This window comes from Panthera uncia, chromosome D4 (assembly GCF_023721935.1).
Source record: "Panthera uncia isolate 11264 chromosome D4, Puncia_PCG_1.0, whole genome shotgun sequence".
Taxonomy (NCBI): Eukaryota; Metazoa; Chordata; class Mammalia; order Carnivora; family Felidae; genus Panthera; species Panthera uncia.
Window position 1 is genome coordinate 42,361,508 of NC_064807.1, and position 23,366 is coordinate 42,384,873.

At 37.9% G+C, this 23,366-nt stretch overlaps 1 protein-coding gene across 1 annotated transcript in view; it reads left to right on the forward strand.

Annotated features, from left to right (window-relative positions):
• Window positions 1-23,366, forward strand: part of ADAMTSL1 (ADAMTS like 1) — a 405,773-nt gene that overhangs the window by 111,209 nt on the left and 271,198 nt on the right. Inside the window, exon 9 of the mRNA XM_049627010.1 lies at window positions 4,804-5,040. Coding sequence (XP_049482967.1) covers window positions 4,804-5,040 — 237 coding nt within the window. The remainder of the gene's footprint in view (window positions 1-4,803; window positions 5,041-23,366) is intronic.

The window sequence follows — 23,366 nt, forward strand, 5'->3', positions numbered from 1 at the left end:
TAGAGAATATGCCATATTCTCATTCCATGGCTTTATATATATATATATATATAATTATATATAACTTATAATTATATATATATATAATTTTATATATATATAAAATTAGCAGAAAAGGCCAACCACTGAATGACAGAGTCAAAGCAGAGAGATGTCCCTCTGGAAAGAAAAATGTCTTCTTTAAGAAAGAAAATAAAGAAAAAGTAATGCTTCTCCTGACCCTGAATCTATTTTCTGTATATTTTTTCAAAACCATTTTAAAGCCCTTCAGATCCTGCCACCTTAGCTGCTGAGATACCATCTTTTACATTTCACCCAGTGAGTAAACTCTGGAAAGCCTAACTCTCTTTTATCCCACCATGTAATCTGATCCACCTATCATCATCAGGGGACATCTGGGATCCATCTTATCTTTCCCACTGGCTAGTTGATTAACCAGAAAGTGTTTTGAATTGGATTCATATATGGCAGAACTCCACGGACTTTATGAATTATAATGGAAGCAAATAAAAGGTCAGATTTTATTTCTGTGCTTTTAAAAAAGAAAATCCTGTTACTGTTCAGATTGAGTGCTTAAAAATTGGAGAGAAAACCTATTATATTGTATTAATGGCTAAATACAGTAAATTCATGGGATCATCTATTTTAAATAAAATATAGTTTTTCAGAGTGAGGAAATCCTAACTCAGTAACCTGACACAGAGTTGTTAATCCACAGGCATATTACAGTTAGTTAGAGACAGAAGGCCAGGGAAAGTGTTAGATTGCTCATTCTTGCTCCATTTCTACTTGATGGTGTTTCTGGAGATATATGAGAGGCTGGAAGTTGAGGATCTTTAATCGGGTGCATCCTTCGACACCATGTTTTTGGCCAGGTTCTTGGTGGAGGATGTGTTTAGTTCAAATAGCCACTAGACTTTCAGTAATTTTAATTGTTTCATCATTAGTACCTATGATCCAGGTTCAATTCATATATATAAATATATGGAATATATATTCTATATTTTAATTCATTTGTTTTCTTCTTTTAATTATCTCCATTGAAAACTCATGATTCCTACTACTAAGCTTTTATGAGAACCAAAATCACATAGTATTTATCCAGTACATTCAGCATTCAGTATAACCCAAGGAAAACCACATCTCATGGGCAGAACTGATGACATATCATGTCATAAAGCATCTCTCCAGAAGCTGATATTTCACAGATGATGCCCAGGATAAGATGTTAAATACTTTTCAAAGCTATTAAAGCATCGGTTTCTAAATCTTACTTTTAGGAAGATTAGAAAAGATAGTGGTCTCATGGACTAAATTATAATTAAAAACTAAAAACCTTTTGTGCATGGTGAATATATAAATGAGAGCTGTTCTGTTGTAATTATTATCAACATACTGGTGGGACAAGAGACTATGATGACTGCTTGAGTTTCCACTCTGCAGCTGGGTGATCCCAGATATATCAGGGGTTCAGTGAGGGTCTTGAACTATGCTTGAGATGTTTTGGGTTCAACAAAGAAGCTTTTGCCAAATCCTTCTTCCCTTAATTTTTAAACATGTGTATTTCAAGGGAAATTTGATTCATATGTTTCTGATTCATTTACACTTAAATCATCAAAATGTTATTTTGTAAGAGCTATTTGATGTCCAAGAAGCTTTCTGAACCTGTTTTATAAGTCCTCTTAAGTCCTTTTTCTTAAAACAGGAAGTTGCATTTTGCCAAGTACAAATAAACTGAAACATTAAAAAGGTTCAAGTTCAGTTTCCAGCTCTGAATTCTGGGTTTTAAGTGTATTCTCAATTTAGCAAAATATATTTTCCCACCCCTGCAAAAATATGGGTTGAATAAAAGATAGTAATGACAAAAGTGAGTAAAGGTATTCACAAGCATTATTATTTATAGAGACCTTTCTCCCATTATGAAAGTTCATGAAACCTGTAACAGGTTACTCTCAGAGCTATTTGAAGCAGGTGAATTGCGAACAGGAACATATGTGCTCATGGGCTCTCTATGTTTCCTGTTTTTGTCACAGAAAAAAAAAAAAACCTGTTTTGTCACAGAAAAAAAAGTGTTAATACTTTACTTTTTACTTATTTTAACTTTGAATGCCTTGGAGTCTTATTTATTTTAGTAAAGATGGGAAGACTCAACACAGTTTGTTGAATAGAAGAGACTCTGCAGTTTTAGGTCTGTACTAAGATAATCTAACATCAATTTAAAAACATAACTGACACTTTTCTTGGAATTGGATAAATGCAGAAAATTATATCTGGTTCATACTAAGAGGTCTCTTAATTATATATTACCCTTATTACTTTCATGCAGAGGTGATTCAGCTTGACCCTGTAATTCCCTTACAGCTGATTCACTTTTATTTCTAGAAAAAGGAGGTAAAAATTATGAGAGGGGTTGGGGACCGTTCTAAACAATTTCCTCAGTGTTCTGCTTTCTTGAGTCCGCTTCAATATTTCTTTTGTACCACTGAGAAAGCAAGTGACTCTTGAGATAACAGGTAGTATGCAACTGAAAACACTAAACATTATTAATTAAACTATCAGTACTGCTGTGGAAGCTCCCATGCAGTGGCAGCCAGGGAAACTTGTTGACTGTAGAGAGTAGGTTTTACTTACAATCTCTGTTGTGTCTCAAATGGGGGAAATTTAGGAAAAGGATGTGTAGAATGGGGGACAGTGTTCAGCCATAGGATTATGTCAGGACAGAAGTGAGTGAGGTCTAAGCAGAGACTGAAAGGAGCTAGCGTTAAAGCATGTAGGTTCAGATACGTTGTGTTAACTTCCTACAATTTACCTGTTGTGTGATTCATAGCATAGTTTTGGAATGTGTGGTTTTTGTTTTATTTCTCATGATGAACAACCAAATATCACAACAAAGTATAACACATGCTTACTGACTAATTCATAGACCTTTAAAAGGTTTTAAACTATAGCCTTTCATGTATGAAATTGATAAGTAATGAATTTTGGGGTGCCTGGGTGACTCAGTCGGTTAAGCATCAGACTCTTGATTTCTGCTCAGGTCATGATCTTACGGTCTTGAGATCAAGTTTGTGAGGGGCTCCGAGCTGTGCATGGAGCCTCTTCCAGATTCTCTGTCTCCTCCCCCGCTCGCACATGCATGCTCTCTCTCTCATTCTTTCTCTCTAAAAGAATATTAGTAATAATAAGTAATGAATTTTAATTATACTTTTTTTCAGACAATATTTGAAATCCCTTAAGCCTGTTGGGTACTCATGTATCTATACCTGTGTTATATAAATTATTTTTCCTTTCATACTATGTTTTCTTCACTCTAAGAGCATATCTGATACTATCAGTAAAGTACCTTTGAGATTTTATATTGTATTTTAAGCTATTTTATGTTCATCTTAAATAAACATTTAATTGTTTATATACCATCTTGCCCGGAAAGAATTTATGCTTCCCCAAATATTAAAACCTTATATGCTACTTAATAGTACCACTAAAGTTTGAAAAAAGAATCAGGAATTCCATTTTATAAAATAGAGTAATGCTATTCTCACAATGCTTCTTTAAAGAGAAGGAACCCTTGTATAAGAAGAACCCTCAGAAATGATCACGTAGGAACTAGGACCTCCTAAAGGCTGCATGCAAACCCCTAATTGAGATTTTAAAAATTATAGTAAAGTCCTTTCAACAAATGGATATTCTATAATCTTCCATAGTAAATCCTAATCAGAATGCATGTGAAATAAAATAAATCTATCTGAAAGCCTTTCCGAGGGACAGGTGATACTTGCCTTTTTAAGGTTGAATCTTGTTTCCTTTTACTAAAGGGTATCGTGTTTTAGAGAGTAAGCATCGTGAGTTATAGTTTTAATTTTAAAATGCCCTTTATAAAGTATACATTTAAAATATTCTTATTTTCCATTATTCTCTGCCAATGTGATTTAAAATTCAAATTCAGAGGATCTCATAATTCTCCAGCTTTTTCTCTTCAGCAGGTTCACTGAATAATCATAGTAATAGCTACCATGTACAGTCTTCCATGTGCCAGTATTTGGCTGACATAAGCCCATGAAATTCTCACAGTGACTTTGAGAGCTGAGTATTATTGCTTCTGTTCTAAACAAAAGGAAACCTGGACTCAGAGAGACCCACTGTATCACAGCCATGCTCGCGTCCAAGAAGCCCATACCTTTCCACTCTGCCGTGTTGCCTTAAGCTAAGGAAATTCAGGCATCAACGCTCTTTTCTCTTTTTTGTTCCCCATATTTAATTCTAGATACTGTGCACCCTACATTTTAGAAAAACTCACAAACAACCCCACAAAAATTTTCAAATGAAATTATTACAACTTTGTGCAGGGAGTTGCTATAGTATTGCCATAGCTTTCATTATTAGAACTGAGGCAACAGACATGTGTTTCAACTAACCCACTGACTTCAGTAAGTTTTACTTAAGTTACAGGGAAATTGAAATAGTATTACATTGTGGAGGGATCCATGGACCAAGCAACATCTTTCAGAAAATATATGTCGAGGTGACTATTTCTCAATGAATATCAATCAGATCTGCCTCAAGCTGATTACTTCCCCATTTAACTTTAATCCAAAACTATTTCAAGGTGATTACTTGCTCAGATCTTTACATTTTCAGGGTCAAACAATCATATGACTCTCAGATGAAATGATAGTGTCCATCGGGAACAACCAGGACATTGGCTTTGTTTTCTAAGACTTTGACAGACCACATGGCTTTTCCAGTTTTCTGTTTGGGCTGCCCTCATAACCTATTTGTGTCCCTCCTGCCTTTCCTCTCCAGGACTGCCCACCAGAAGCAGGCGATTTCCGAGCTCAGCAATGCTCCGCTCACAATGATGTCAAGCACCATGGCCAGTTTTATGAATGGCTTCCTGTGTCTAATGACCCAGACAACCCCTGTTCACTCAAATGCCAGGCCAAAGGAACAACCCTGGTTGTTGAACTAGCACCTAAAGTCTTAGATGGGACTCGTTGCTACACAGAATCTTTGGATATGTGCATCAGTGGTTTATGCCAAGTAAGTGCTGGCTTCTTCCCATTCTATTTTTCCAGAAAGTTTTAGCATCTCTGTGTAAATAGCTTCTGTATGGTCCTGCTATCTCAATCATTCAATGTTACCTTTTCTAGAGTTTATAAAGGATGGCAGATTTGAAAATTGAGGTTTAATTTCAGTTAAAACTACAAATGTTGTGTTTGTGTCAATGAAAAGAGAGCTGGCATTGGATGGGTTTTTTTTTTTCCCCTTGCTTTGAGTCTCAGCTGAATATGAAAGGCTAAAAGCTCTTGGATGTGTGTGTGACTTTTGTATTAGACTCTGAAATTACCTCTACTTTGTCCCTGAAACATATTTGTATGTGCATGTGGTGTGTGTGTGTGTGTGTGTGTGTGTGTGTGTGTGTTTGGAGGCATCAATTTTCATCTACTTAGAGCTTTGGAATTACTTGGGTAAGATTAACTCTAAAATCTCCAAGTAAACTCTAGGCAAACTTATTTCTTCATTATTATAACTGTAATTTTTTTGAAAGTGCATGCAAACTAATGAAGGGCTTTGACAGTGTGAGCTAGGTCAAATTTCATCCAGGCAAGTCTTTAAAATAGGGATAACAAAGAAGTTTGATTTCTCGTGTCAATTTATCAACTGAGTGGGAGTTAGTAAGAAGAGGGAAAGTTAGTAGTTAGGTTAGTAAAGAATGTTTTCAATGCATCTGCCATCTGTATTTTAAAATCTACCCTGGGTTAGGATCACCAGCATAGTTTTTGGAACAAGCAATTGCTATCATTTCTTGTGTGCTATACCTGACCATATACTTTTATATTTCACTAAGTAGACATTTTGAGAATCCTTGCTTCTCCCAAAATAATATTGGCTGAAATTTTTCTCTCTTTGGAGTCTCCAATATAACAGCTAGTAGTGTAAGAAGAATAAGCATAAAATATGTTTCAGTAAATAGTCGCTCCGAATTCACATGTTTGCTGAAAACCTAAACCTATATTCCGATGTAAAAGGAATAACTGTAATTGAATTACTACAAGAAAGGTGAAATGTCAGACATGATTTTCTGCATATGAAAGGGGAGACAGACATGCTAAACCTTCATAAGATCTAGAAGCATGAGAGGGGAATTGTGGTATGTCCTAGCACTTCTCAGGTAGGAGGATGGAGATGATGTATATATACATGGCTGAAGATTGCTTTATACACAAGAAATATGTGAATTTCAGATACAAATTTGCATATAGAGTCTTACTATTGTAGAGATAGGAAAGGCCTAAGGGATTATTTAATCAATAACCTAAAAAGAGATATTTGAACATTGTTTGTGATATTTACTGCTTGCTTCCTTCTCTGAGATTTTTACTGATGTTGAAATGGAATTATGAAATCTGTAAAAGCTTTGGGAATGATAGGGAATTGTAAAGCAAATACATAGAGGAAAGAGGTTATGTTGTAAGGAATGGCAAATAAAATAATAATCCTTCTGTGTGTTTACTATTGGAATAAAGACAGATTTCAATTTGGTAAATGAAAAAAAAGACAGACAAATTATGTGGTTTTCTGAAAGTTACATGATTGATCATGAAATGGGACTAAATTCCATGTCTCCTGACATCTACGGCAAAGCTGTTTGCACTGTAGTACCATGATGAATGGACCAAAATAAATAAGACAGGTCAGCAAATTCAGTTTCCTTTCTTCCTGTTGCATAGGAGTTCAATGTGGCCTGTCTTTTCTAGACTAATCCTGCCAGCTGGCCTCACATACGTTGGCAACTGAAAGGGAATCCTATCTCAGCAGTGAAAGAATGAATTTTTATAGATATTAAATATGGAGTGGTAGTGCTGGACATTTGGTTACAAGTATAAACATGCCTCCTTCAATTCTTGGGATTGTGACTTGTTGGATTTGTGGGGGTGCAAATGTAAATTATAGAATATATGAAAAGAGGCAATACCATGGTAAAGGAGGTGAGATAACTCTGATTGCATATAGGCACTAATACATAGTTTGGCTGAAGAGCACAGTACCCCCCAGGAACACAGTAAGAAGACAGGTAGTTTGGGAGAAAACAGTGGATACTTGAATGGCAGATAGGACTATGGCTAACAATGGGTGGCCAGGAAAGAGTTTTAGTGGAGAAAAGACGTAATCATAGTTCTGTTTCAGAAAGATTAATGTAGCTACAGTTGTAGGACTTTGAAGTGCAAGGCCTGAGAGCCAAAGAGACCAGCTGAGAGGAGGCTCTTAGAGGAGCCAAGGTGGGGCAAAGTGGGAGCCTGGGCCAGAGCAGTGACAGCAAAGAAATAGCAAGAAAACTACGCCTAAAACCAGGAAAAAGTTTTCATTTTGATTACAACTAGAGCAAAGGGTAAAAGTAATAAATCAAATTAATCATGCTCAGGGGATCAAAAACTACAACTTAATATGAATTTGTAATGGATATAATTTTGGATCCTTGTTACCATTACCATAATAGCCTGTGTTTTCATGATTAAAACCTACTTGAGTTTTATAAAAAGAGGGAAGGAACAGACAATAGCAAGATCATCGAGGAATAGGGATGGAATGTTTAAATGCAGTGTATAGTTTTTTAGAAGGACAAGAGTAAAGTTAATCACTATAAGAAAATCACTCACTACTACCTCAAAGAGTTTAATACATAAATCCCATTCTACTTAGAAAAAAATCCTTTATTTAGCTTGTATCTGCATATTGATCATTCATATTTTCAGTCTTTAGTAAGAAACATTAAGAAAAAGTCGTATTTTCATAATTTTTGAAACTGTCGAAAGTCTCAATGCTAATTTAATGGGAAGTTTTTCACATTCGATAGTTTCTTCTAGTTTCCTGAAAAAAAAAATCATCTTCTCTGCCCTATTTTCCCTTCTCTTCCATTTCTACCACATTTGTTAGAGATTCTTAGCTCTTTCTCTGGCTCTGTTTTTGCATTATAACTTTTTCGGCAAACTGTTTCAAGTATTTTTGATGCTAGACAGATATGAATTATAAACTCTAAAGAAGCTAACATCCAGCTTTGGAGATAGACTTGTCTTGATAGAAAATGACAGCATAACTATAGAGACTTGTCACCTGTAAGTACGAATTATTTCAGTTTTACCTATTGAATACTCAAGTAAGAACCACATCCTCAAACTGGGCCTTTAACTGTTCAATACAACTGTGGAGTCTTAGACATTTGGAGCCAGGAGATAACTTAGAAATCCACAGACAAGGAGAAAAGGAAACTGAGACCTAGAAACTGTCCCAAGGTTGTGAATGAGTGGGTTGTCTATAATTGTTGTAGATTTGCTTCAGGAAAATACTGTAATCATCACCATTTATAATAAATACCTTATTCTTAGAAATGTTAGAGCATTTTATTAGGCAGTATACTCATTCTAGTAATAGTAGTAGTAATATTAATCCTAAGATAGCTTCCATTTTTTTTGAGAGAGAGAGTGTGTATGCGTGCACATGCTCACAAAAGCAGGGGAGGGTAAGAAAGAGAGAGAGAGAGAGAGAGAGAGAGAGAGAGAGAGACTCTTAAGCAGGTTCCACACTCAGTGCTGGAAGCTCAACTCAGAGCCAATCTCGTGACCATGAGATCATGACCTGAACCAAAATCAAGAGTCAGACACTTAACTGACTGAGCCCCATATAGCTTCCATTTTTGAGTGACTACCATACCCAGCCACTTTATGTATAATTTTTTCTCATACAAGTGAACAGCATGGCTTCAAATTTTGTGGGTCCATTGACAAATGAATTTTTTTGTCAATAAATACATTAGAAAAAAAATTGGAAATTTGCAACAATTTGGAAAAACAGATGAACTGTGTAGGTTTAGAAATATGGAAAAAAGTAAGAAAAGGTTAATTATGTCATGGATACACAAAATGTGTGTAGATTCTAGTCTATTTTATCATTTACTGACTTAAGATACACACCCATCTATTATAAAAAATTAAAATTTATCAAAACTTACATACAAATACAGATTGTGCAATATCTCTTCATTTTTTATGTTGAATGTTAGTAATACCTATATCATCTATGGTGCTTTCTATCAGTAAGCAATATTGATATAGACATTTCATCTTATACACACATGACATAAATTTGCTGTTTTGATAAATACAGTACAGTATTTTCCTTATGATTTTCTTAAGATTTTCTTGGTTCTAGCTTACTTTATTAGAAGGACACAGTACATAATATGTATAACACACAACATACTTTTAATCAACTGTTTACGTTATTGGCAAGGCTTCCAGTCAACAGTAGGCTATTAGTAGTTAAGTTTTTTTGGAGAGTCAAAAGTTACATGTGGATTTTCAACCGCACAGGGGGGTTGGTAGCTCTAAATCTTGACTTGTTCAAGGGCCAACTGTATTTACAACGCTACTTATTAGGCATCATTCTCTTCATTTCACAGATGAAGGACTGAGGTTCAGTGATAGAACTTGCCCAGAAACACCAAGCTCTGTCTGGTGCTCCTACTCCTTCTGGTGAGGCTGAGTGGACAGAGACAGGAGCCATCTGATGTTCAGGAATGGTTCCCAAATGAGGCTGCATACCAGAATCACTTGCAGAGCTCTTAAAAGATACAACTCTTCGTCCCTGTGCCCCAGAAACTCGGATTTATTAGTTCTCTGTATATAGAACATTCTCCTTATGATCCTGTTGTTTGGTCAGATTTATGAAGCACTTACAGATAGAAAAGCAGACAGGATTTAAAGTGAAAGGCCATGGATTGGAATCTGGCTCTTCTTTCATAACCTTGATCAAGTTGCTTAACCTTCCTGAATTCTATTTTTTAATCTGTGGGAAATGAGATTGTCTAGAAGACTATCAAGCGCTGAGATAATTCATGTGAAAACATCTAATGAACTATATATAAAGTGCTATGAAAATGTAGACTACCTTGAACATTTTAAGTTGCAAAATATATCAAAGTTCTGGTTCCCTGTGTGAGATTTCATAACTTTCAAAAGTTTCTAGAAAGAGCTGAAGTAAGCAAGTTCTTGTTCTGCTAAAAGCATTAAAAAAGAAAAGGAGAACTTCCATCATGTACTTCACCATCATCATTTCGTAATTGAAATGTTAATAACAAGGATGTAGTAACAACCTGATTTCAGAATTAAGGACAATAACGTGAATATGGTCTGCCTTATGAGAAAGTTACTACACTGTAGTTAGTTTTTTTTTTTTTCCTCCAGAGCACAGAAATTGTTATAGTGCTTCCCAGACCAACATTTGGAAAACACTGCCTTTGAGATCTAGTCCAGCCCCGAGGAATATTGCTCCTAGGTATGATTTTCCCAGGATCTTACAGCTGTTAATGGCAGGCTAGAGGTCACAGAATGTTAGTGTTTATCAACATTTTTGATTGTGCTCCCTGTATTATTTCATCAGCATATCCCATGGGCTAAAATTTTGTTCAGCTTTAATGCTATCGTTTATACGGAAAACAACAGGTTTAGTGAATATATCTTTTCAAACCACATTTCCCCCTTTCCCTCTCATCCTAGAATCTGATCATTGTTCCTGGGAAGTCATTGTGTTGGTGTCTCTCCCCAGCTTACATCTCAGACAGAAATTCTGGGATTCTTATTTGCTTGTTGTCGTCCAAGATTCTATGAAGTTGGAGGTGAGGCAGGGCTGGGTTAGGGATGGGGTTTGTCATCATCCGAACAGTTAGGAAAAAAGGCTCTGGAGTCAGACTGCCTGGTTTGAACCAAGGCTCCACCATTCATTGGTATGTGGCTTAGAGCCCGTTCCCAAGCCTCCGTTTCCTCATCTGCAAAGTGAAGCTAAGGTTTGTAATGACCTGATAGCATTTCTATAAGGCTTAAGTAATTAGATGCTTACATTGCTTACTATGAGCTTGATAAACGCGAGCCTGCAATAGCAGTCGTAGTAACAGCAGCAGTGGCGGCCGCAGCAGCGGCGGTAGTAGTCGTACCCAAACTACTTGCCGCTGACTTTTTTGAGTGCCTGGGTTAATGCAGTTACACGTACAAAAGGGGCTACTGACTTCCCAATGAGTGAACAGACCTTCCGTTAATTTCCTGTGGCGACCTTCTTTTACTAATAGCTCCACATTGTACCATTATCAGCTCCTGATCCAGGGGAGTGAGTTGCATCCTGTCCAGAGTTAATGAGCCATCACAAATAGGATCAGCTCTATTAATGCTGCTGTTATTCATTTATTTGCATTATCCAAATTGCCCCATGTATAGTTGCTATAAAGCACAAAGCTGGTTTCTGTTTTAAATGTATAAAAGTGAGTAGCATAAATTTACAGATAGAACATACGCTGCTGTTAAAAATAATTTTGAGGTTATTTTGAAGTCAAATTCAGAAAGTTGCGCTTTATTTTTATAATTAATGAAATTCGTCAGTTGCTACCTAATACATGTACATCAAAAAAAGACAAAGTGCCATTATAAACCAGCTCTTTTGTAATGAATCCACACATTTGTAATATTGCTTATTGCTATTTTAGAAAATAAAGCATTTCGAAAAAGAAAAGAATTTTTTCTAAGTAATACCTTGTAGAATAGAATATTGTCTCAAAATGAATAATACAATTAAAAAGTAAGCTGCAAAGTGGATCATGGGGTTTTGACATCTATACTATGGCAATGTTACAATGAACCATGCTTCTAACACAGAAGTTCTTTCCATTTTTAATAACTCCTGAGGTGAGCAGTTAGAAATGAATTAAATGGGATGATTATTTCTCCATCTCTGTCTGTGACCTAAGTCACCAGTATCAAATGTCTACCAGTTATTCTAACGGTGGTGATGTCAGAAACAAGGACTTGGCCATTTTCCTTCTGTGTTTTGCCGTCTACTTCCATGTGGAAGCATGGTCCGTGCTTAAAAGATTTAATGTGTATTCTTTCTTTCTCTCTCCTCCCTGTGATACAGTAAAGATGAAGTGTTAAGTGAGCTACTACTTACTAGTTAAATTTTGGCAAGTTACTTAGTTTCTGAACATTGTTTCAATTTCTTCTTCCAAAAACATTGCTAGATGTTGAGTACTGAGGAGACAAAGTAAGACCTTTTCCTTCAGGAGTGATACTTTTATAGGGTTATTGTGAATAATTTAGTTATTTAAAAAAAATTATTCATGTGACAAATATTTACTTAGGAATTACCTGTGGGTGTGCTCGATACTGAAGATAGATGAATGAAGAGGAGAAAACAACAGTCTCTGAACTTACACTCTGAGGAGGGATCTGACAAATATACAGAAAATTTTACTATCGTCACTGTACTACATGCCTCTCCCTGAATACAAAAATGTACATTCGAGTCACTCAACTGTATTCTCCTCACTGTAAACAGAGTGTTCTTTATAGCATATGGATTTGGCTTCATTTACCTGCTGTAATCATTTGTATTGTGCGCTTTAGTTTCAGGGTAAAGAAAGCCCAAATTTCTTTATCCAGTGGGTTTCTTTACTGGGTAGCTTAAGACAACAGAAGTTTATTCTTTCACGGTTCTGGAAGCTAGTGTCCTCCAAGCCATGCTTCCTCTGAGCCTCTGGGTAGACTCTTGCTTTGCCTTTTCCTAGCTTCTAATAGCGGCCATCAATCTTTGCCTTCGTCGTCTTCACAGGTCCATCTTCCCTTGTGCCTGTTGTTTTGCCTTTACATGGCCGCCTTCTGGTGTCTCTTCTTATAAGAACACCAGTGATACTGGATTAGGGCCCTTTGTAATTGAGTATGACCTCATCTTAACTTGGTTATATCTGCAAAGAGGCTCTTTCCAAATAAGATTGCATTCGTAGGTGAGGAGGGGAGGGAGTGGTGAGAGAACTTCAACATCTTTTGGGGAGGCACAATTCAACCCACAATAGCATACATCTCTGTTTATTTCTATATAGTAGTACAGACATATACATATATACACACATACGTATGTGTATATGCATCTACTTTTTAAAATGTTTTTATTTATTTTTGAGAGACAGAGAAAGAGAGAGAAGGGAAAGGGCGGGGGGGGGGGGGCAGAAAATTCAAAGCAGTCTCTGTGCCTGATGAGGGGCTCAATCTCACAAACTGCGAGATAATGACCTGAGCCAAAGTCAGACGCTTGACCAACTGAGCCACCCAGGTGCCCCATACATATATTTCTCATAGTGCGTAGGAACCACATAGGGGAAATTAGCCTGTGGCCGACAGGTGGGATATTTAACTAAGGCATCGGGTCAAGACCTGCTCAGAGGAAGAGAACTGAAAAGACTCTAACCAGTGGCTAGAATTGAATGGCAGTGGAAGGATAAAGGACTAAAGAGGGCATCAAGGCCGGGGCGCCTGGGTGGCGCAGTTGGTTAAGCGTCCGACTTCAGCCAGGTCACGATCTTGCGGTCTGTGAGTTCGAGCCCCGCGTCAGGCTCTGGGCTGATGGCTTGGAGCCTGGAGCCTGTTTCCGATTCTGTGTCTCCCTCTCTCTCTGCCCCTCCCCCGTTCATGCTCTGTCTTTCTCTGTCCCAAAAATAAATAAAAAACGTTGGAAAAAAAATTAAAAAAAAAAAAAGAGGGCATCAAGGCCTATGTCATGAGGAGATGTGTCAGGTGTATTAAGAAGACTGGGGACTTGTAATATTGAGGGCAAAAGAGTGCCTTTGAAATAACTCAAGCAGAAGTAAGATAGGGTACGATGTGTATTTCAGAAAGAGAACTGTGTCTGCAGTGAGGGCAAAAGATTGGAAGGGGGCAGAAATTGTTGGTGGAATGAGGAGAGATTTTAATACAAATTAGGAGATGGAATCCATGCACTGGGTGACTCGTTAAATGCAGCAGGAGAGAAAATTGAGAGCTGAAGATGGTGCCTGGTTTTCTAGTTTGAACAATGTGTGTGCATGTGGTGCGGCCCTTCCTGGGAATGAAACATAGGACGAGGGTCGGGCATTGGTTTTGGGCAGTGGTGAGCAACGAGAAAGTAATGCATGTATCGTGTCTGTCTGCCATATGATATTCACGCAGGGATTTTGCATCCTTTTTCTCTCCCTCTTAACTCTGCCTTCTTAATTGAAAGGTGTGTTTCCATTGAGTTTATATAGTCACAGCCCTGTTTATGCATGATTAACCTTCTCAGGGGCCACGTACTAGTGAGGTAACAAGTCAATCTAAATGTTTGTCTCTTTCAGGAGAAAACTGAAGTCAAACGAATGCATACCGTTTTAAAGCTCCTTGAGGTATCCTCTCTCCTTGAAGAGCTAAGAGATATAAAAAGTGACATTTCCTAGGTCCTCATTCATCTCATGATATTTCCTTCCTGCCATCCCAGTTAGATCCTTTTTTTAACTCATGTATCATGTCTACTCATGGAAAACGTTTCTCTGTTACATTGGAATGTTTTTTCCATCTTGCTATTCAGTTTGTGAGGCGGGAAACCTTTCTTCCTATAGCTTTCATAGAAAACCTTTTTTGAAAGTTATATCCATTCAGTTTGCCCTTTGAAATTAAGTGTGGCTGGGAAAGACAGATTTTGTTTCCCCAAAGAGATTTAGTGAAGTAGATGAAGACAGAGTGAATCTAATGTAGAAAAAAATTCAAATTATTATCTTTTTCTGTGCCATATAGTCTTCAGAATACACCGTGCATTTCACCATGTGTTTGTGCCAATTCTTTGGGATCTCTTCATCATTTCTATTTTACAACCGGGGGGATTGTGGCCCATAGAAGTTCATACAACTACCAAAAGGTAAAGCTGCAATTAAAATCCTGTTTTCTCTCTTGCGTGTCACTCTTTCTTCTGGGAAAAGATATTTTCACAATGAAGCATAGTTTCAGTGAGCACACCTCATTGCTAGTAGGGATATAGCTGTGTATAACTCAGGTAAGGAACCCTATGGCTTAGGATTCCGTGTTTCGTTAAATGAAAGCCCTGCCAGGATCTGGCAACTTTCTTCAGTCATCTCATTATGCTTTGTTTCATGGATGATTCTTCGGGCCACTTCTTTGCAAAAATACTAAATGTACTAAATTTTACCTAATTATCTTTAAGAGTGTTTCAGTATTGTTAGCAACTACAAAGTTTGAGATTCCCCAAGACTACCCTCACTTCATACCAGTTTCAAGTTGGGCATCTCCAAACCTCGGGTTTGATAATTCACTAGAAGGACCCACAGAATTCACTGAAAGCTGTTCTACTCAGAGTTACAGTTTGTTACAGCAAAAGGATACTGATGAAAATCAGCCAAAGGAAGAAGTGCATAGAGCAGGCTCCAGAAGAGTTCAACTACAGAACTGCCAGTTGTCCTCACCCAGTAGAGTTGTGTAGACTGTGCTTGCTTCTCCTAGCAACGATGTGTGACAATACACATGGAGTATTGTCAAGCAGGGCACCACCCAAGTCTTGGTGTCCAGAGTTTTTATCGAGGTTTGCTCACATAGACATAGTTGACCACCTGCATGGCTGACCTTAGTCTCCAGCCCCTCCAGAGGTTGAGTTGATACCATGTGGCCCAAAGCCCTCACCATAAATCACATTATTAGCATAGACTCTCTGGCATGGCCCACAACTCTCAGACAAACAAAAACACCCTATTGGTCAGGAAATTACAAAGGTTTAGAGATTACCTCCCAGGAGCCAAGGGTAAAAGCCACATGTCTCTTTGGGCAAAGGTTATCCTTTACTGCACAGTGACTTCTTGGAGCTATTTATTTGTTCAAAAAATACTTAATACTCACTCTTAGTCACTAGGGTATCCCTTAATATATAGTGATGACCAAGACTCAAACCCACCTCTCAAGGAGTATTGTTTCAGAACATGGTCCAGGTTCATTCTTCTCACTGTCCAGTTTTCCCAGTACCATTTGCTGAAGAGACTTTTTTTTCCCATTGGATATTCTTTCCTGCTTTGTCGAAGATTAGTCAGCCATATGTTTGAGGGTCCACTTCTGGGTTCCCTATTCTGTTCCATTGATCTATGTGTCTGTTTTTGTGCCCGTACCATACAGTCTGGATGATTACAGCTTTGTAATACACCCTAAGGTCCAGAATTGTGATGTCTCCAGCTTTGTTTTTCTTTTTCAACATTACTTTGTCTATTCGGGGGTCTTTTCTGGTTCCATACAAATTTTAGGATTGTCCTACAGCAGTCGTAGCTAAACTAAAAAATATGCCTTGCTTCTATTTTTTGTTTCTAACTTTGGAGAATCACCTTATTACCTATGCCGGTATTCCATTAGAACTACTGCAACATTTACACCAAATAGTTATTCGTGTGTGTGTGTGTGTGTGTGTGTCTGTGTGTGTGTGTCTTGAAACGTTGTGCAGAATAGTACAGCTGCTTTAGAAAACAGTCTGGCAGTTCCTCAAAATGTTAAACAGTGTTACCATATGAACAGGCAATTCCACTCTTAGGTATATACCCAAGGGAAATAAAAGCATATGTCCACACACACGCAAAATTATACTCAGTTATTTATAGCAGCATTATTCATAATAGCCAAAAAGCAGAAACAACCCAAATGTCCACCAGCTGATGAAAGGATAAATAAAATGTGGTCCATCTATATGGAATATTATTCTACAATAAAAAGGAATGAAGCGTGGATACACTCTATAACACAAATGAACTTTCAAAACACTATGCTAAAGTGAAAGAAGCCAATTCTATCGAGACAAAAAGTAAATTAGTGCTTGCTTAAGGCTGGGGATTAGAGTAATGGGGAGTGACTGCTAATGAGTATGGGCTTTCTTTTGGGGGTAATGAGAATGTTCTAAACCAGTGTTGGTGATAGTTACACAATTCCATGAATGTACTAAAACCATTAAATGTACACTTTAAGTGGGTGAATTTTATGGTATATGAATTATACCTCAAGAAAGGTGTTTTTAGGGGCACCTGGGCGGCTCAGTTGGCTGGGGATCCAAAACTGGCTCAGGTCATGATCTTACAGTCCCTGGGTTTGAGCCCTGCATCAGGCTCTTTGCTGATAGCTCAGCCTGGAGCCTGCTTTGGTTTCTGTGTCTCCCTCTCTCTCTGCCCTTCCCCTGCTCTCTCTCTGTCTCTCTCTCTCTCTCTCTCTTTCTCTCTCTGTCTCTCTGTCTCTCTGTCTCTCTCAAAGAATAATTAAAACATTTTTTAAAAAAAAGAACATTCTTTTAAAAATGTAGTACAAAGATTCAAAAGTCTATGGACTAAATCTAAAGGCTGTGTTTTCTGTGACCTTAGAGCGTGACCTCACTATTTGACAGAGTTAATATGACTAACCCATTATTCTATAAGGGTGTCGTCTTCATTCATTATTGTTTCAAGAAGTCATTTATGACCCTAATTATCTGTATGTATTAAAACTGATTTAGAAATTGGCACATGACAGGTCTTGAATGAATATATGCTGAATGAATGGATAGTGATATCAAACTGGAAGGCGCACATCTTTCCTTTTTTTTTTTTTTCTTCTGAGCGAAGCAAATTTGGACTTGAGAAGGTATTTTCCTAGTATAGTAAATTTTCAACAAAGCATTATCTGTTTAGCTGTATCAGATATTAACTCTGCTGCTTAATTCACTGAATGATTTCACAGAAGACAGTTTGAAACTAAAATGAGAATTTACAGTCTTACAATTTAATGCTTCATTTTACATTTGAGGTATTTGAGGTCCAGCTAGCCTCAATCAAATTTTTTTAATATAATTTATTGTCAAATTGGCTTACATACAACACTCAGTGCACATTCCAACAAGTGCCCTCCTCAATGCCCATCACCCATTTTCCTTCACCCCCACACAACCCCCCCACCGTCCACCTTCAGTTTGTTCTCTGTATTTAAGAGTCTCTTATGGTTTGCCTCCCTCCCTCTCTGTTTGCATCTATTTCCGCCCCCCTCGCCCCATGGATTCTTTTAAGTTTCTCAAGATCCACATATGAGTGAAAACATATAATATCTGTCTTTCTTGGACAGTCATGATCCTTGTCTTCAAGAGGCTTCCCGTCTTAAGGTGATGAGGTTCAAACACAAATAACTATAATCAGCAGGAGCACCATGTAAAAAGAGGGAGAAGATGAGTTTGGGACTTAGTCAAATATAAGGTGAAGTCTGACTTCTAAACTTACTATCTGTGTGATCATGGAGTAATATATCAGCTCTTTAAGCCTCATTTTTCTCGCCTATGAAAAGGTAAGAATGCCTAAGATTAATAATAAGAGCTGATCTTTATTAAGCTGTTCACCTACCAGGCAGTGTGCCGTGTAAGCACTTTACATATGTTACCTCCTTTAATTCTCTCGTGAGCCCGTGGGGGATTGTAATGCTACCATTTTTATAGAGGAGGGAAATGAGGATTAGAGATCAAGTATTGTTGATTCAGTCATTCAGTTTATTGAGCATCTAATGCTAGGCGTCTGGCTAGAAACTAGAGATACACTCCATGTACAGGATGCAGTGGAAGCAGGTAGGAAGAGTGTTGGAATTTACTTTTGAGGAGGCTGGAAGGCCTTGATGTCCCCTCTCAAGTTATCTTTTCCCCAGCACTCAGTCTTTCAGGGAAACTTCCCAGGGGAATTAATATTCATTCTCATCTCTTGTACCTGTTACTTTCTTGTTTCCTTTGTCTTTATATTAATTTTCATGACCATCTCGCCAGTTAAACTGAGACCCCCTTACTGGCAGACCCCCACCTTATTCTTTGTGTATTTAGATTGATTTGCACAATAGGAGACAGTTGTGTGGATGAATCGACAAATCAATAAATCTCTCTGTTGACTGTTTTTGTCTCCGATGACCAAACCCTCTCTAAATCACAAAAATTATTCATCCTGAATGTCTTTTTTTTTAATCTTTTTAAAAATATAATTTATTGTCAAGTTGGCTGACATACAGTGTATACATTGTGCTCTTGGGTTTGGGAGTAGATTCCCGTGATTCATCGCTTACATACAACACCCAGTGCTCATCCCAACAAGTGCCCTCCTCTATGCCCATCACCCATTTTCCCCTCTCCCCACACCCCCCCATCAACCCTCAGTTTATTTTATTTGTGCCTTGTTCTTATTTCCTTCAGGCTGAAACAAAGTCCATTTATATAAGTTAATTTTTTTGTTTGTTTTATGATACTAGGCTAGAAATACTTTAGAATTTGGGGACTCCTGCCATCCATTCTTTATTTACCATGACTTAGGGGATGGGCCAGGTCTACCCAGAACCTTTGCCATCAACATAACTGTTGGCTTGCTTAGTACATCACCCATATCAGATTCTCTGGATGAACTCTCATTGCTGAAGCCCTTAGATCCTTCCTGGGATTAGTCTCACAAAATGCAAGGTTTCCAAAGACCATAAATATCAATTAGGATTCCAGTATGATGTACTTTTTTCCCCAAATGTATATTAGAAAATAGATCTGAAGAATGTTTGCTCCTACAGGATATTCCATGGTTCAAGTAGATGATCCTCAGACATAGTTTTAATTAGTTCAGTTCTCTCCATAATTAATATAATTATTAAGTTTGTGGTCATAGGTCCTCCCAGAAACTTGAAATGCAAAGTTCAAGTATATGAGAAATTTGAAAGATTTGAAACTTTTCCTTAGGTTTAGAAAAAGAAAAGTTAAATAGTAAAGTAAAAATCAGGAAAGCTTTTTGAAACTGGGTGTCTGAAGTCACTTCATATAATTGTTTAAAAATGTGAAACTGGGTGGTTCAGTCAGTTAAGCGTCCGACTTTGGCTCAGGTCATGATTTCATGGTCTGTGAGTTTGAACCCCACATCAGTCTCTGTGCTGACAGCTCAGAGCCTGGAGCCTGCTTTGGATTCTGTGTTTCCTTCTCCTTCTGTCCCTACCCTGTTCACACTGTATCTCTGTCTCTCAAAAAATAAATAAACATTAAAACAAAATTTTTAATATTAAAACTCAAATGTAAATATGAAGGGTAATTAGTAAGTAATTGTACACTAGCTGATTGGCATATTTCCAAAGAAATATCAAGTAAAGGTATAGTTTCTTTTTAATGCTGTAGCTACTTTAATTATCAAAATCCTTAATAAAAACAATTTAAAGCATCAGGTACCTTCCAGATTTTGAGCCATGAACATAATTTTACCCAAGTTTTAACATACTCATGGTTGCCACAGACTCTCCTGGAACATTCGTAGGAAGGGCTACTTGCCAGTATCAGGAAAATCCACCCAGACACCTAAAATTAGTGTCATACACCCCACCTGTTCATTCTATTGCCTCTTGGTTGTACTGCCTTGAGGACTTCAAATCAGGAAGGTACAAAGTGTTTTTGCTGTGGGATGCCTATTTTTGATCCAAGGGAACACTTAAGAATCTGAGAAATCTAGACAGAAAGGCAAGAAACAATCTGTGTGGTTAACAGAACCCAGAGGCCAAGACAAATTCAGAGGGCTTGGGAAATGTTTTGAACCTCTTTACAAAGCTAATCACAAAACAGTGGCTTTGAAAGAAACCTTGGAGATCACCAGCTGAATCTCCTCACTCGGTTTCTGAAGACACTGAGCATCAGAGCAGGCATGTGACTTACCCAAGGTCTCTGAGCAAGCAAGTAGCGGAGCCCAGATTCAAAGCTGGATGTCTTCTGGCTCCAAGTACAGTGCTCTTTAGTCTGTATTAAGGGCAAGTGCTTTTTGTATGTGTGATTTTAAGGACCTGTAGCGTTTAAAGCATTCTTCTGATTTGAATTATTTATTCATTTTGTTGGTCTCTTTTGCCATTATTGAGTACATTTCAGTCCCTGAGCTAAATTTCCCTCCCTTGTGGCCAAATTATCACTGAACATTACATTCACTTAAAAATTGTTGTACTATAAAAGAAAATACAAGTGGAAAACCTTGCCAACAATAAACATTCTAAAAAACTTAACACACACCACTTCCATTCCTGCAGAAATGCCAAGTGCAAACCTATTGCACCTGCAGGCTGTAGCAATCACACAGTGGCCAGGAACTGGTGTCTGGCTAGTCCCATGTGCACTTAGGTTTATGACTAAGTTTGAGTATAACTTTAGTTTCTTTGCCAGGAGAGTGACAGGTGATTTAAAGAAACAAACAAGTATTTTAGGGAAAGAGTGAGTGGGGAGTTAGGAAAGCTTGGGAAGAAATGGCCAAAGTCACATTGAAATGAAAGAACATAGCCAGTGTTTTGCTTTCCCAAGCTCTTACCTACCGCATATTTGACTGCTGTCTTCTTCCCATTGGGTACTCTCAGCTTCTGAGGGAGAAACCTCAGTATTACTGTTGGTTGTCAGAAAGTCTTGTTAATTTGTTGATTCTCCCATCCATGCAAACAGCTTTTTATTGAGTAACATGATACAATGTCTTGCAGCCATTTCCAGTCTAGATTTTTATGTGACCTAGGTACGGATGAATTTTTTTTTCTTTTTTCTTTTTATGCATAGTGATTGCAAGGACATGGTTTGCTGGGGTAAAGGATACAATTCAATTCGGCTAGTTAAGGCAAAGATATACTCAATGGTGAAGCAAGTGCAGCTCTACTGGCCCCTGCCCTCTCCCTCCCCCAGGTATGCTCTGAGCAGGGGTATGTGCAGCTAGTGCTGACAAGGTATTTGGAAGGGAGTAGGATACCATCAGGTCAGAGGAACACTGAGTCTCTTCACGCATGGGTTTTTTTCAGAGAAACATTTTTATGCTCATTTAAAACGTACTACTTTTAAAGTTTATTTATTTATTTTGAGACAGTGTAAGTAAGAGAGGGGGAGAGAGAGGGAGCCAGAAAATCCCAAGCAGGTTCCGCACTGCCAGAAAAGACCCCAGTGTGGGGCTTGAACCCACAAAACCGTGAGATCATGACATGAGCCAAAACCAAGGGTCGGATGCTTCACCAACTGAACCACCCAGGCGCCCCATTAAAACATGCTTTCTTAGGGAGTGTGTGTATAGAATGGTTTCATCAGGGCTACGTAAGCATGGCCTGGTATTTTCCCAAGTATTCTCCAGGTTTCTCTCTATAATTTGGAGTATAGTTTTCGTTTTCTCCCAAGATGATTATCATAGCCCTGAAGCAGAGGTTGCAAACTAGCAATCCTCCAACCAAATATATCTGCCACTGACAACTTTTATTCAGAGGCTGTAGTCTGGTTTTATAAAAATTTGCATTAGTTGCCAATATGTAAATATATTTCCAAGAAAAGTCCTATTCACAACATATCTTTTAAAAAATTAGATCTGCAATATTTGGTCTCCACTATGACATAGTAGCCGTTTGATAAAGCTGAATAGTTGCTCCAGCCATGAGGTGGCATGGACACTTCTAAGCCTGCATCACTACCTGGACAGGCTGACTCTGCAGCTCTCTGTATCTCTGACCATTCCCCAAAGGATACATAGGCTAGATATTTTTATGGGCAAGGGCAAAGAGTTAAAATCCTCATCATGGTAATTGTAAGAATAATAAAATAGTCCACCTGATATACTGAGCACTAACCATGCCGGGCACTGTGCTGAGTGCTTGACCTAAACCTCACACGAACCCCATGTATAACCCAAAGGGTTAATTTGCTTGCTTAAGGTCATATATCCTGGGAGTGGCTGAGTTAGTATTTGGACTCTGATGCGTCAGACTTGAAAGCTTATACTTTTGCATATCAGATAAAGAGCACCTACTCAAGTTTTTTAAAACCTTAAGATAGGAAAATACAAACTCTTAACCTGTGCAAATGGTGATTTTAAAAGGAAAATAGTGCAGTTTCTTATTGTTGAAAGTATGGATTTTATTTTTGTTATCTTTCCCTTGATTCCAGCCTTGTACTGTCTTTATTTTTTTTTTAATTTTTTTTAATGTTTATTTGTTTTTGAGAGAGAGAGACAGAATGTGAGTGGGGGAGGGGCAGAAGGAGAGGGAGACATAGAATCTGAAGCAGGCTCCAGGCTCTGAGCTGTCAGCACAGAGCCTGACGCGGGGCTCAAACTCACAAGCCATGAGATCATGACCTGAGCCGAAGTCGGACGCTTAACCGACTGAGTCACCCAGGTGTCCCAAGCCTTGTACTGTCTTTAAAGCCTACTTCTTTTTAAGTCCAGAAAATTATAGATTTACTATTGGTTTCCTTTGGCATTATTTCCTTCACTTCTGTTTTTTTTTTCTTCAGGATTTCTCAAAACCTTTAACTCCTTTGCTTTTTTTTCTCTCCTCTTTTAGTTTTATTTTTTAATCAATTTATTTATTTTTGAGAGAGAGTGAGCACAAGTGGGGAAAGAGCAGAGAGAGAGAAGGAGAGAGAGAATCCCAAGCAGGCTCCGTGCTATCAGTGCAGAGCCCAAAGCAGGGCTCAATTTCAGGAATCACGAGATCATGACCTGAGCCGAGAACAAGAGTCGGATGGACACTTAACCAACT